The 14,922-nt window shown below is 41.0% G+C and overlaps 1 protein-coding gene across 1 annotated transcript in view; it reads right to left on the bottom strand.

Annotated features, from left to right (window-relative positions):
- The window catches only part of necab3 (N-terminal EF-hand calcium binding protein 3), a 38,292-nt gene that overhangs the window by 15,987 nt on the left and 7,383 nt on the right, over positions 1–14,922 (bottom strand). The window contains exons 3-6 of the mRNA XM_070959324.1: positions 7,079–7,187; positions 5,362–5,387; positions 3,605–3,702; positions 1,860–1,996 (exon numbers count right to left, since the gene is read on the bottom strand). Of these exons, the coding sequence (XP_070815425.1) occupies positions 1,860–1,996; positions 3,605–3,702; positions 5,362–5,387; positions 7,079–7,187 (370 nt within the window). The remainder of the gene's footprint in view (positions 1–1,859; positions 1,997–3,604; positions 3,703–5,361; positions 5,388–7,078; positions 7,188–14,922) is intronic.

Here is a 14,922-nt window from a genome sequence, read left to right as displayed (position 1 = left end):
GGAGCAGAGGCAGAGAAATAAGCTGTTTGTTGCCAACTCGATATGTCTCTAATTCTGCCCCTCCCATCTCTCACACACTCCCTCTTTCTCTTTCTAAAATCTATACCTATTTGTACAATCTTAAGAGTTATTCGTGGCCAAAAAGATTCTCATCATGTCCTTTTGTACGCCCCCTCTATCCTTTTTTCCATTTGTCTCAGACTTTCTGCAGCATTCTGTCATTCATTTACTTTCTGTATTCGCCTTTCTTTGCTTTCTCTTTCTCCATGAGTCACTTGCTCAGTATTTCAATGCCATCTTTATCATCCTTTCTCCTTCTGCCCCTGCTTTGCCTCCCCCAGTCCCCTCTCAATAATTCACCTTGGCTATAACTGCTCCATTATTTCCAATAATACCAGTGTGGCACCCAGAGGGGAGAGAGAAGAGCTCTGACACACTCAGACACCCCCAGCTGCAAGTGGTGCAACCAAATTGGGCAGCCATGAAATGTGGAGAAAGTGTCCTCGTTATTTAAAATGTTGACAGTCAGTTGAAAGTGTCATGATGTTGACTTGCAGTGGCATAGATTTCCACTCATTAAATATCCTCCATGGATTCTTTTTCTGCATTGAATTCCTTCAATAAGCGATGCATCAAAGAAGTGCGGGAGCCTTTGTCGAGATCTTTGCTGAACTGCAACATAGAGAAAGTACAAAGTGCAGGTTCTCCACTGCAGAAATTAGCCATCATTTGATGCCATTTTACACTGTGACTCAAAGCAGTGGTTCATAAAACAAGTGACAGCAATTTAGATTTGTTTTTATTCGCATTTGCATTTAATGAAAGCCTTAAGCTCCTTGACAGAAATATTAAATTTTGAGAGTCTGCCTATTAGTGAAGCAACTGTTTGAATGTGGGAATAGCAGATTCAAAGCCTTGTGCTGAAAGGCATACCTTAAAAGAATCAGAGGTGGCAGTGATCCCCTTCCTCACTGCTGAGACCAATGCTAACCTCACTGATAACAGTTTTATTTTAATAGCATAGAGATTGAACATTGCGGGGCTGTTTTCCCTGTTTAAAAGGCACATCATAAAGTGAGATGACAGTTCTCTCCGCCAGGCACCCCTCCACTCTGTGGGGTTCCCTCGACTTTGCCCCCAAACATGTTTGAAAATAGGAACATGTTACCAAAACAGAAGGTTTTATTGTGTAGCTTACACGCTCAAACCTGCAGGGGAGATGTGCTCTTCTGCTCAAGAAGCCGTGATTAACTTTAGCTAGCAAATAACAAAAAATAAAATGAAGTAAAAATCTAAAAGGTTCAATTATGGATATGAACTGTAGACTTAATGAGATTTTGACATTTGGCTGTTTTGAAATCTGAACAGAAAGTTCGTTTCAAAACCATGCATATGAACTGTTTCTGGTCTGCTAATCCACCCCGATGGGTAAACTGAGGTTAGGTTTGGATAAGATTTTCCATTATTGTTGAGGTAAAGTACCTAAAACACTTGGTTATTATGAATGTTATGAATTATGAATGTACAAGATAATGTGAATATGCCATGTTCAAGGTTGAGGTTGTTAAACTTGAAACACAGTTATTAACTGTATTTTGGAGAAACCTTTAGCTTTAGCTGCCTAGCTACCCCCTGCTTTAGAGATCCTATTTTGTCCTGATACATGACTGCAGAGACACCTGTCAGCCAATTAGAATCGAGCCAGGCAGCAGGCAGGCGTCCTGCCTGAGCATTGGACACCAGCTCACCAATGCATTTTTACACATGAGGGTCAGAAAATATCGTCCCAGGCCACAGCATAGCATAAACGGTGTGGTGACATCTGCACAGTTTAGACAGTGTCATGTTGCAGTACTAACGGTGCAGGGCTGCTCTGCTCTTCCACAGCGTCCATGGCACACTGCAGTGACCTCTGTAGAGACAGTAGCTGACTGGACGTCTCTCTTAGCATGAACCTGGTGACAAACTGGCCCAACACACTGGAACCCTGGTACTCCTGAGAGATAGAGAGGGAGACCACAGAGATGGAAAGACAGATGATTTGATTACTCCTCCAAAACTACTATAGGTGAATGTGTGACAAATGCAATTAAATGGGCTGATTAATTCACTGAACACATGCATTATTCAGTGCTGCGTATCCAAATTCCAAGGTAGAGGAACTTAAATAGGAGACATAATTGCTGCTCGAGTCCCCAAACACAAACGTCATTACGAGTTCTCAGAGGGGTCTTATTCGTGCAATGTGCTAATGAAGTAACAGTGCAGCAGCTCTTTGTCAAACCTTAAAATGACAAGCAGCCTCAACTGAAAATGCATCTTGGGATTAGCAGCCAGAGCGCTCTGTGACAGACCACAGCTGCTAACTAGCAACTGCACAATCCTCTATGGACTTCGCCACACCGACAGAGGTAGAAGAGAGGAGCAAGGTGATCTAATTAAGACAGGAGGCATAATTATTCAGCGCACATCTCCTCTCCTCTTCTCATTTAACAAGCATTGCTGTTGTCTGGTACATTTCAAATCCCTGATTAAAGGTACTTACCTCAAGAAGAGTGGAGGCGATTTTGTAATGTTTTGACAACTGCTATTAAATAATGTAGCCTATTGCCTGGGGAGCAAAATGTTAGTCTTTACAATACGGCCGCACATTAAACTGTGGGGTTTTTGTGAAACACACTGGGACAGGCCAATCAAGTGATGGTTTTCTACAGTGTATAGTTGCATGATTTAAATTAATGAATCAAAATACAGACGCGACATTAAGAAGAACCAAAGAGAAAACATTTTGACATTCTCTACCTACTAAGTGAAAAATAATCCAGTCAATTTTAAAGGAATTCTTAGACATTTTGGAAGATGCATTTCTGAGCATATCGATACCACAGCTGTAACTGCCAACAGCCTGTTAGTTTAGCTTAGCACAAACACTGCAAACAGGGGGAAACAGCTAGCCTGGTTCTGTTCAAACGGATAAAAAATGTAATGCAACAAACAAAATGAACTAGTGAGCTTTTGTTGAGAGGCAGACTTTGTTCCCAGTGGAAAGAGCCAGGTCAGCTTTTTTCCTGAGCTCACAAGAGTTGTGTCAATCTCCTCGTGTAAGGAAGTGAATAAGCATATTTCCCACAATGTCAAACCACTCCTTTAAAATCAGACGTAATGGTAAGTAGAGGAAATGTGTGGCTGTTTTGTTTTTTTTATTCCTCTTTCCTTGCTGCCAATGCTGCAAAAAGTCTCCCAAAACTTTGGCTCCATCTTCTGCATCACAGTGCTCCCTCTCACCACTAAATTATGCGTATCTGTAGCACAAACTCCTGACTTTGTGTGTGTGTGTGTGTGTGTGTGTGTGTGTGTGTGTGTGTGTGTGTGTGTGTGTGTAAATTTGAACTTGTCTTTGCTGTACAACTACTAGAAAGGGTGGTTCCCACAATGCATGGTCTGGTCTGGTGCCCTTACCACGCATTAAAGACAAGTGTGTGTGTGTGTGTGTGTGTGTGTGTGTGTGTGTGTGTGTGCGCATGTGCATGCGTGCATGTGCGTAGGTTTGGAACACTACTTGTCCTCACTCTTCACGAGTCTCTTCACATGAAACTAAACTTACCTCTTTAGTTTTATCCATCGCCTTTAAAATAGCGATGTTCAGGCTCTCCAGGGCTGAAAGCACATTGAGATACTCCCCCAGGTGTTGAGAAAAATAATCTAAAAGGAAATAGGAAGCAAGCTGTCAGCGTCATTGCAATGTCTGAACAATTAAGAGTTTACTTTGTATCCTGAAAGTTGGAGACAAACAAAAAAAATGGGTTTGTTTTATGGAAGTCGAGTTGGAAGTGTTTGATGCTCACATGCGTCAATGACAGTGAATGGTCACAATGTCACGACACTGATCGTGTGTTGTTCCAATCAGCATTTTAATCACATAGTGCATTCACACCTGTATGGTTGGTGGAAAGAAAAAAATTATTTGTCAAATGGCCAGATGATGAAGAAATTCCTACACAGAATTACGGAAAACTGAGAAAAAGATTTATTTAAATGAATCAAAGTAAAGTGTGTGGAAAGTTCCTCAAACCATTTATAAAAGTAAAGCAGAGAAAGACTTAAAGTTTAATTAGTTCTTAGTTCTTAATTAAAATAAACCAAAGAGTGGCCTCAATTTAACACACAGCGGCACCCTGTACACTCCTCCCACCTAAATTCAGTGATGTTATCCACCTGAATTTAATGTCGCTCAGAGCGCAAAGACAACAACGAGTCGGTGAACTAAATCTGAGACGAGCACAACATTCTGTCATGGAAGACAGTCGACTTCTCTCGACGTCAGATGGAAAAAATGCCATTCCCATTCAATAAATTATGCACAAGTTTTATTCTGGGTGCTACTGGTATTTACAGGTCTCTGCCCTATTTCTTCACTTTATTCAGGCCATCTGACACACACATGCATTTTTCAGATGATCAAAAAAAAAATGGGTCAAGAAATCTGTGCTATTTTTTCATGTTTACAGATTAAAATCAGTGTTGCAGGATGGATGGTGGTGGTGCTGTTGGTTGCAGCGTTAATGATGATACTTCAGCTTAAAAAATCCAAAGAATAAAGATGATTTAAAAGCAATAAAACATTTTGGAAAATTTCCTTGTTCGCTTTCTGGTATGTCGGTACAGTAAATGTGAAGCTACCACCAGCAGTCTGGAAATGCCTGGCTCTGTCCAAAGGCAACAAAATCCTCCAACCAGAGCATCTAAAAGCACCAGTATCGGCCTCCTCTGTCAGCGCTACAAGAAACCGGCATCCACGCTCACTTCACGCAGTGATTGGTCAGATGTGCAGAGATGAGAAAGGAGCCAGGGTTTGAACTTCAGTCTCTTTCTTCTTTCTTTACACTGCTTCCGTAATTTTTCACAACCAAATGCAACACTATGGATGGTTTCCAGAGGAGACTGAAAACGTGCACCATGATCTGGTCTGAGACGGCCGGCTCTCACCCTGCCTTCGAGTGTGGGGGAGGCTAAAAACGTGTCTGCCTTCCAACATAGTTGGACAACACGTTGTGCAAATTAGCTCTTTCCTCGTGAACTGTACTAAAAGCGAAGTGTAAAAACAACATTGTAAAAGCCGTTTCCATCTGTTCCCAGTCTCTATGCTAAGCTAACTGTCTCCTAACTGTTGCCTTATATTTAACAGACAGTAGGAGAGCAGTGTCGCACTTCGTATCTGTTTTCTGTGCAACAAGCCCCTTTGAAATATGGATGCACGGACGAGACAACATTCACCGATGTTGGCAAATTTTAAAGACAGCAGTTTGACATAAATTAATGTAGTGTGGTGCATTAAATCAGACAAATCATTTTCCCACCAACCTGATAGCTTGTCAGTGTCCAGATTGCTGCAGGGCAGAACAGAAGAGGAGATAAATGAGGAGCGTATTGTGAAAGTTAATTAGGGAAATTCAAAGTCATGCTGCTCTTTATTTCTGCTCCATAAAATTGTGTGTCTCCGAACAATGTAGTTCATAGTCGTTAGGGGGAAGACACACACACACACACACACACACACACACACACACACACACACACACACACACACACACAGACACCATCGTTAAATGAGTAAACGTTAGCACAGCTTAACTGGAACATAAGATGGCATGCAGTATTTGCTCTGCTTGGAAAATGAGTTTTGTGCACATTGCTGAGTGTAGCTTTCTGCTAGAAATGCATATTAATGCAGTTGTAATAGTGGCCTTTCTTTTTAACTTACTCCACGGATGTAAAAACATTAAAATCAATACTTCTTTGTTTACCAGTAACGGCAGAATTTATTACGTCGCTCTCAGTGTCGCAGTCTGATTAGGGTATGAAAGGTTCCCCTGTTGCTTTAAAGGCACTTTACAGGTCATTTTCACTGTAAGAGGCAAAGCTGGTTAATGACTTGTGCTATTAGAAAGCTCACACAGCGTCTCTGGTCATTTCTTTTTTCAGTTTCGTTTGTAAATTTCCATTGTGATAGTGACAGTAAGCGTCTCACGTTGCAGGCTGCCATTACAATGAGCAAAGAGAGTATAAAGTTTTTCTGTTTTCAGCTTTTTCATCACCAAAGCCTGCACAGGCTGTTGTTTCAGGGGTGGTATTATATAACTAACAGTAGTGTTATTTAAAACCAACATCTGTTAATTAGACATGTTAAAAGCTTGGAGCGTGGTAGGAGAGGTCTGAGGCTGCTGTGTCACATCCCAGCGTCATGTCCAAAATCACACCGTGATGGAAAACAAGAAAAAATAAAGGCAGGGTTGTTACTGCAGCCAAACACTTTACTCACTATAATTGGTTGGGTGCAACAAAGAAAGGCAATTTAAAAACTTCAATGCATCTCAATGCCTGTGCGTGTGTATGCGTGGGTTTATGTGCATTGTGAATGGCAACACAGAGATGTAAAAATCACAATGAATTCATTACTTTGCCTGCGCGCAATACGACTTTACAGTCAGGTTAGAAAGTCTTGCTTAGCCTTCAGGCGTCACTACAATTTAAAGGAGACAAGGGTTGCAAAGTGTTTCGCAAATACTAATCTCTAATCTGCCAATGATAACAAAGACAACAGGCTTTATTAAAAGGATGAAACTTAAATTCATGACATGAACCACGTCAGGGGGGACGTGGTGTTTTCCTCTGTAGCTGCACTGAGCTAAATGCTTTCTGCAGAGCAGTGTTTTCAGCAGCTGCCCTCAGGCCGATTTCTCTGATTGTAATTTTGGGGGAGTAGGTTTTCAAGTGTAGGCCACAGTATTTTGTGTCCAAAGGAAGTGGGTAAACATTAATTCTGCCTTCATTGAGTTTGGTTGTGGTTGCAGGGCTCATTTTGACTGAAGACTTCCTTCCAGCTGTGAGGCGCTTAGCCTGTTACTGATGGCTTGAAAGGAATACATTAACCGTGTCTTTAAGCTCCAAACACTCGCTGTTCGGACTCTTTTCTACTTCTTTCTAAATCTAAAAGGCAATGTGAAGGAATTTATAAAGCAGTTATCGATATAATATTACAAAAAGAAGTAATTTAAAATAAAAATGAATAAAAACTCACTTATTTTGTCGGCCATCTATGGAGTAGAAAAGCTCCTGTAGCTCCTCGGTGGTCAGGATTCCATCCGCAAAGTAAGCATTGAACTCCTCGAATGACAGTTTGCCATCGTCTGAAACACAGGAAGTGTAGGCCTACATTATTAGAGAAATAACAAATAACACTGAGGGTGACAGTAATAAGTGTAATCTGTAAGTCACGATAATCAGCAGGAACTTCCAAAAGGAACAACAAACATTGTCATGAGGATCATTTTTAGGGATTTGTGCATATTAAACGACTAAAAAAATATCCAGTTATATTTGATATGCTTCAATTGTTAAAACTCTAAAGACTTCAATCCCTGTAATCTGAACCTATTGTGTCATTAGTTCTTTTTTTATCTCATTCTGCTGCGACGACACACTAAACCAACAAACTGACGATCATTTCACTGCAAGTACGTTGTTTGGTTTCATCCTTTCTACGTTGTTCTTCTTTCCATTCTACTCTTGATCTGCAGTCCACATTGTTTAGGGTGGATCATTTCAAAGGCTTGTTGGCTATTTTTCTGATCAGAGTCGTTTTGTTCATGAAATGCCAGAAGATCCTTGCTTGTAGATCCTTGCTTATGAACAGGTGAGCCTTTCGAGGATGCTACTTTCATTCCCAATCACGATACCATCGCCCAGTCTTTTGCTGCTCCTGTCCCAACTTCTTTGAAGCTTGTTGCACCATCACATTCAGAATAAGCCGATATTTACAAAAATCAATGAAGTTAATAAGGTCAAACATTAAATTGACTGTCTCTGGACTGCTTTCAGTTGAGTATATGTTCAAAAGGATTAGTTAGTTTTCACATTGTGCTTTATGTTTGACACGGGGTCCCAACTTTATTGGAACAATATTTATTTATTTCATTTTTCATATTTCATTTTTTTTTCTGGGTTTAAAAGAGTAATCTGCTTGTTCATTTCCAATTTTCTGGCACATCAACTTATTGTTTCAGCACTAGCTGGAATTGGTGGCATGCACTAAAACACAAAAGTCATATATTATCTCAACTTTCTATATATAATATAAATGTTAAAAAAAAAACTCTGAAAGTCATAATTACTAATTACAGCAAAAACTGTGCAGAAATATAAACAAAGGAAAACTTTAAAATAGAAGCCACATATTATCACCAGACTGTAATTTTCTGTTTCTCCTCGGACGAGTAAACTCTGAGCACAGCCTGTTTTGACAGACAATGCACAGAAAAATCAATAACAGCAAATAAATAGCTTGCTTGTCCTCTGTGAGAAGCGCTCGTTCGTGAGCCTACTATCAATCTGTCTCCTGGCACAGATTACACAGATCAGTCAGCAGTGCCAGAGAGAAACTGCTAGATGTTTTAATCTTACTAAAAGAGGCCTGAGTAACAGATAGACTTCAGTCTGTGGAGGACATATCTGAGCCACGACAGACACTCAGGCAGTCAGAAGTATATGGGAGCGAGTTGGGCACTCAGTCAGTCAATCTGAACAAAAGGCAGACCAGAATGGCTGGAGCGTTAGAATTTCGCCAAGATGGCGTACAGACAAATGACTGTGAAGTATTTGTTGAATCAGGCAAACAGACTGATTTTGTCATAAAGGGTCACACAGCTACTGAGACAAAAACCGGACAAAAGCCAGCCAGACGTGTCTTCACTGCGCCCATAAAGGAACCGTCACCACTCACTTTACTTGGCTCTCACTTCTAAACTGAGTGCAGGATGACTGTTGGCTTGACGTCCTCATTGAGTAATCTGGCAAATAATGACCCCGTCCACGCAAAGACAAGGTAAAATGAGAGCAGTTTAATATGCCGCGGAGTTCCAGTTGGCTGACTCAGCAAAGCCGAGAACTCAAGGGCAAGCTCAACGACCATCTGCTCAGCTGGAGCCTCTCTGACACCGCTCATCATTACCTCTGACCAGAATGCGTAATGTGCTGGCCGAGACGAAGCATCGCCTTCGCCGCTTTGGCCTACTTTTCTCCCCCCATTCTCTATATGAAATTTCCTCCTACAAACTTGCAGGAGGGCTTTAAAAATCGTTGTGATTTAAAAAAAATAAAAAAATCCTTTTCCCACTTTGGCTCAGTGTCTGTTCATCTGCCAGAGTTAGTTAAACATTGAAAGAACGGTCGCACCACAGCAATCAAGTTAAAGCACGTACACTGTGTTGTATCTGTGCAGCTGTAAAGCGGTTCATCAGCATCTTGCACCACTTTTTTGAAATCATAGCTCACAGGCATGCAGACTCTCTTGTATGAAATCCTTTGGATCGACAGTTATGCACTTTCATCGCTTAAGGAGCGGAGACGTGTTTTGTATGTTCGAGGCACTGAGGGTCACTTTTTGGTTTCTAGTTTTCAGAGTTTTAAGTGATCTGCATGTTGGTGCGCAGACTGAACTGGCCTCCAGCATGAGGAGAACATTATGTTAATTCTACAAGCGAAGGCCATCCTGTTAGTGTGGATGCATCTTTTTCACGAAAACGAAAGAGTCCACATATTTGAAGCGAGGCTCAATAAAACTCTGCTAAATGTTCTTCGCTTAAACCGCTTACTGGGAAAATGTCTTTCTAATAAGCACTAAAAGCCCAATAAGCATGGTTAAAGACTGCTGTGCTCTCCAGGCTCCACAGCTTCAACGAAACTAACAAGAACCAGCAGCTTGTTCTTTATTTCTACCAATCAGAAGACGACAGCTGACTGCAGTGATTATTGATCTCAATTCAACGCACTGCAATGAAACTATAGAGCTGCTCATTCTCAGCATATCAAATACAGCAAAATCTTTGCCTTTTATACATATCTTATGCAAATTTACAATATAAATATCACCTGTGGTTAGCTTGTGCATCAGAGACTGCAGATGTGTTTGTCCTCCTCTCACAGTGTTGTATTTTGGAAGTTTTCTTATATTCGGGTGTCACTCAGGCAGCAGTTATCCTCAGAAGTGACACTCTTGATAATCTGTTTGATGGACTGATGACGACTGCTGGCAGTCTCTAGTATTTGCTTTGACAGTTCTGGGTTAAATGTCTTCTTCCTGAAAGAGGATGACCACAACAAATAGACAATTCTGGGCCTCAATGTGTTAAACTTCTTCTATTACAGTGGGTGGGTCAATTTGGGTGGAGTTAAGTCTTGAAAGTGCAGATCTGTGCATTTAGATTAAAGCCACATGAGCAAATATGAACTCCTAACAGATTTGTTTCCACATGCAGTGTAAATTTAACCTAAATCACCTTTAGAAATAACGACCTGCATGTGATGCTCACCTGCCACGTATGCAAAAAATGCATAATGGCACATTTTAACTGCTAAATTTCCCTGAGAGGTCCAGTGAACATTGTATCTGATGGTATATCAGTCTCACATACATTAAATGCCAACAGCAATTCTGCCTCGCATCTCACCCAGGTCCTCAAGGGACGATGTCGACAGACGGTATCAAGAAGCGGGGAAGAGAAGACGATCCTCAGTCAGGTGGAGGGATTATGTGTTATCTCAAGATTCATACCTGCTGGCCTCCTCTCCATCTCATCTGAAGAATCCTCCCTTTCATCACACGCAGCTCTTTTGATGATGATGTGAGGGTGAGATGGGAGGATGCAGGGGTTAACGTAACACTCATTTGCCATACGGGACATTCTTGTCCAGTCAAGTGTCGTTCGTCGTTTTGAAGTGAGGTTCATGATTTATGATGTGCTACACAGCTGTATAATTTATCATTGGGCCTGCATTGCTTGTGCTGTTCAGGGGTGATTTATTGTCTTACAGCAGAGTTTCTCAACTTTGAGGTCAGGACCTCTGGAAGAAAAGTTTGAGGGAAAATGCCAAGAATTGATATATTAAAACATTTGGTACCTGCTGACCCAAACAGTTCAGAAACTCGCTGTCTCCTTTAGAGCTTGCAGACGTATGGACTGCTACACAGTTCAAACTGTATTTCTCTATAGCTATCTTTATTTATTTTTTTTAAGCTCCTCATGTCCTGCCGTGGAATTCAAACTGTGTGGTGTTCATTTTACCTTAAATCAATCCATGTAACAACTGCTGAATCAGCATTTTTTTCACCTGTTGTAGATCAGTGACTAGTGTCGTTTAATTAAAGAATGTCTGAATCAAAATGCCATTGACTTTCATTGGCACTACATCATCTTACAGTCCTATCAGAGCAGCTTCAGTATCCAGTTACTAAACAGATTCCCAAATGCCAGCTGATGCCTTTAAATGAATAAATCATTCATGCATGGCCCACTGACAGAGGAGGAACACACATGGATTCTCAATTCAGGACACAGATTCCACGTATACATTATATATATTATGAACACAATGTATGAAGCATTGCACCTTTTCATGTTTCCAGACAATGTGATTACTATTATTCCTGGAACATTTTCAGGGCACTAAATAGTTTCCTTGTGTTATCACAGTCTGCAGATGAACTCTGTAGAATCAGACCTGGTCTTACAGAGAGCTAGAGCTCTTCAACATTTACATTTGTTCACTTAAAATGGGACTGTATGTGTTTTATTTCATATATTGCTACAACGCGCATTTTAAAAGTGTTTTGTTTGTATGTTTAGTAATTTCTTTAGTCGAGAAAAAGAAAAGCAAAACACTAAAGCCATACATCTCACCTTGGCAACAGGATAGAATCATAAGCAGTACAGGGTTCATGAGGCCCAACTGCATAATTCATCACGTAAGCCATTCATCCATACAGCTGTTTCATTTGGAAACAAAAAATGTTGAATAAAGTGTGTAGATGTTGAAAATATTCTCAGCACATCTATCTGTATGACATCCTCCTTTAAACGGATCAAAATCTAAACAGTTAACGCCTTCACAAAGTACTTTGCCCCACAGGAAATTCCATTATTACAGCAAAAGACATAAGTCATAAATCATAATGTGGGTTGAATTGAGAACAATATGCATAAATTGCTCTTTTGATACCGAGCCCTAAAAACCACTCAGAGGCTGGTGAGTGTGCTGATTCTTCAACACAGCAGGACCCAGACATATGAGCCCTATTCTCCTTTACTGTTTAAAAAAAAGAAAAAATCTGAGTCGTCTAAACAAAGTGCTCAGAGGATCACTGTAAACAAGAACCAAATGAGCAAGTGAGAAAGTCCTGCAAAGTGGGGCACAAAGTAGGCCGCACTCTTATCTCTCCAAAGGTTAGTCCCATTGCAGCCTCTCCTAAGTGGTTTATAAATTCCCATGAATGCATCACAGCTTCAAAAGCAACTAGCGTTACTAAGAGAGCTGGGTCCTGTTTCTTCGTGGTAAACTCCCATGTTCTACTGTATAAACCAAACCAATGCTGGTATTCTTAGCATCAGTGCTCTACTTAGTATGTGTTCCACCAGGCCATCTGTGAGGGAATTTGTGATATAAGCTGCCTTTTAGCTTCCATATCCTGATTTAAACCTGTGCGCTGCTTTTAGATCGCATGTCCTCCTCCCTCTCGATTCTCCACCTCACTAATCATCTGAAGCCCACTGGTCTTCTCCTCCACATTGGAGCAAATGTCAGGCAAGACGCGATGTTCATTAAAAGCTGTCACACGGAAAGTGTGCGCTGCATCTATGGGAAATCTTGACACGTGGCTGAAGACGATAAACATTTTACAGCTATTTTGAAGTTTAGTTTTGCATTGATTTGGATGCCAGTTTATAACCTGAACTTTAAATTGGCTTATGTGTAAATTTCAAACGAGAGTGCTGATCTGTGACCATTTGCCCAATTAGGTAGTGACACAGTTGGGGTTATGAAAGACAGCTAATTATCCTCAGGATTTCATGCACTGGGGTAATAGTCAGTCTTAAACCACTAAGTGCTTGGTACAAAATGTCAGGGAACACAAAACTGTTTACAGTTTTATCTTTGACAAAACTATTCCAGCTCCAAGTCCTTGAAGTGACTTTATTGACTGTAGTCATGTCAGTTTTATTTATACAGCCCAAAGTCATAAATTTGCTTTAAAGGACTTTACAATCTGTGCAGCCCACTAGCCTCTCTACCCACAATCCCTCAGTAGCTCAAAGATCTGTGATACAGTTCAAAGCTATGGAAAAAGCTGGGAAGTGAGCCTTGAAAAACTGCAATTTCCATGGTCAAGAATGAACTTTCATGCCAGTACTTATTGATCTTTTTGGCCACTTGAAGTCACTAACTTTGTCTGTGTGCTGTTTTCTGCTGGACAGGTGGCAAAAACAGCTGAAAGACACTGAAACGCTGAAGTGGAATTCGGAGTCCTGCCATAAGTCTGACTACGAGCGACCCCTTTAACTTAGAGGCAGTAATGTGACCTATTGTTAACATTAAATATTCTTAGATTTTACATTTTCTGCAGATCGATCTCATGGCAAGTGAACAAATTCCATGTGCTGATGAAGACCATGCAATAAAGTTGAGTTTATTTTGTTGTGCTACTCCCACTAGCTCATATCTTTTTGCACCCATGGTTCAATAACAGGAACATATGAGACACTTCTAACATTGCGCATTGCGTCGGCCCAGTGCATTATTAAATTCGGCTGCAGACCAAATTTAAATAAAATACGGGTTTATCATTCAAGACATGCTACTAGTGAAGACCACATCTTTATTTTGCTGATATCACATACACAGTCTAATCCCAGTGGTGTTTATTACTGACAGATAAGGAGCAGAGAATGTGGCGCAATGTATTTTCTTTGTGCTTTCCTTTCATATTAGCACTCCTCCTTCCTCCTCTCACCGCCACCCTTTCTACACAACCGGTTCAGTGATGGCAGTCTTCTCAACCGAGCTCATTAGCATAAAAATCTAACAGTGAATATATTTGGCCAGAAGCCACAGAACAATTCACCACACACAAGACTCGTCAACGCGAAGGTTACGAGCCGTTGATGTTGATTAAATGCAACAACATCCCATTGATGTCCACTCTTTGTTGATTTGCTTTGGCACCTTGTTTCATCTGTTGTTAGACAGAAATGAATTTCTTTACATTCTTAGCGACGGCACCAGCAGAGGCAAGGACGACAGTTCTTGAAAGAAAGAACACACACGAACACACACACGCGCAGCCTCCAGCTGAATGGAACAAGTTCAGCCACCTTTCCTGGGTCTTGCTACAAAGTCAAGACAATCAATCAAGTAAAGCCAGATGAGAGAGATGAAGGAAAAACCGGTACAACAAAAAAGTAATTTCATCACAATGTAACTCCCGGATTGAGTTTAGCGTCACGGACTGATGATATGTAGCAGTGTATGAGTGTCCAGGGGGTATTGAGGGAAACAACAAAGCTGTTTGATCCCCTGCAATATTTCTGTTGTTTGATCGGCACAACTTACAAACCTGCAGCAACCCTCAGGCCCCGATACACTGGGCAGTAACAGCCATCTGTCAGGGCCATTGCACACCACACAGTGCAAGACGGGACTAATGAAATTTTGTTTGCAATGTTTGGCAAACCACGTTAGATTATGCAGTGAGTGCCTGGACGCTGTTGACGTATTATTCAAAGATGTGCAGTATGTAATGGGTCTCTCAAAAAAGTTGCAGTTTGATGGCGTTGTGAAGGAGCGTGGGATCATGGGATCTTCATTGTGCACTGAAAAATATACACGGACGAGGTAATGCAAGATTTATTCACGATTAGTCACATTCGCCAACTTCCTTCCTCACTCACCGGTGTTTCCTGTGTCACCATTGACAGGCGACCAAGTGAAACACACCCTTACCTTGAACACAGGTCAAGTCGTTTTTAGACATTTTAATGTGGAAATGTTACATATTGTCATTTAACACAGCTGTCTACCATCCATGATACA

The sequence above is a fragment of the Chaetodon trifascialis genome, chromosome 3, assembly GCF_039877785.1.
Source record: "Chaetodon trifascialis isolate fChaTrf1 chromosome 3, fChaTrf1.hap1, whole genome shotgun sequence".
Classification (NCBI taxonomy): domain Eukaryota; kingdom Metazoa; phylum Chordata; class Actinopteri; order Chaetodontiformes; family Chaetodontidae; genus Chaetodon; species Chaetodon trifascialis.
Note: the sequence above shows the minus strand (reverse complement) of the source record. Positions and strands in the feature narration are given on the sequence as shown.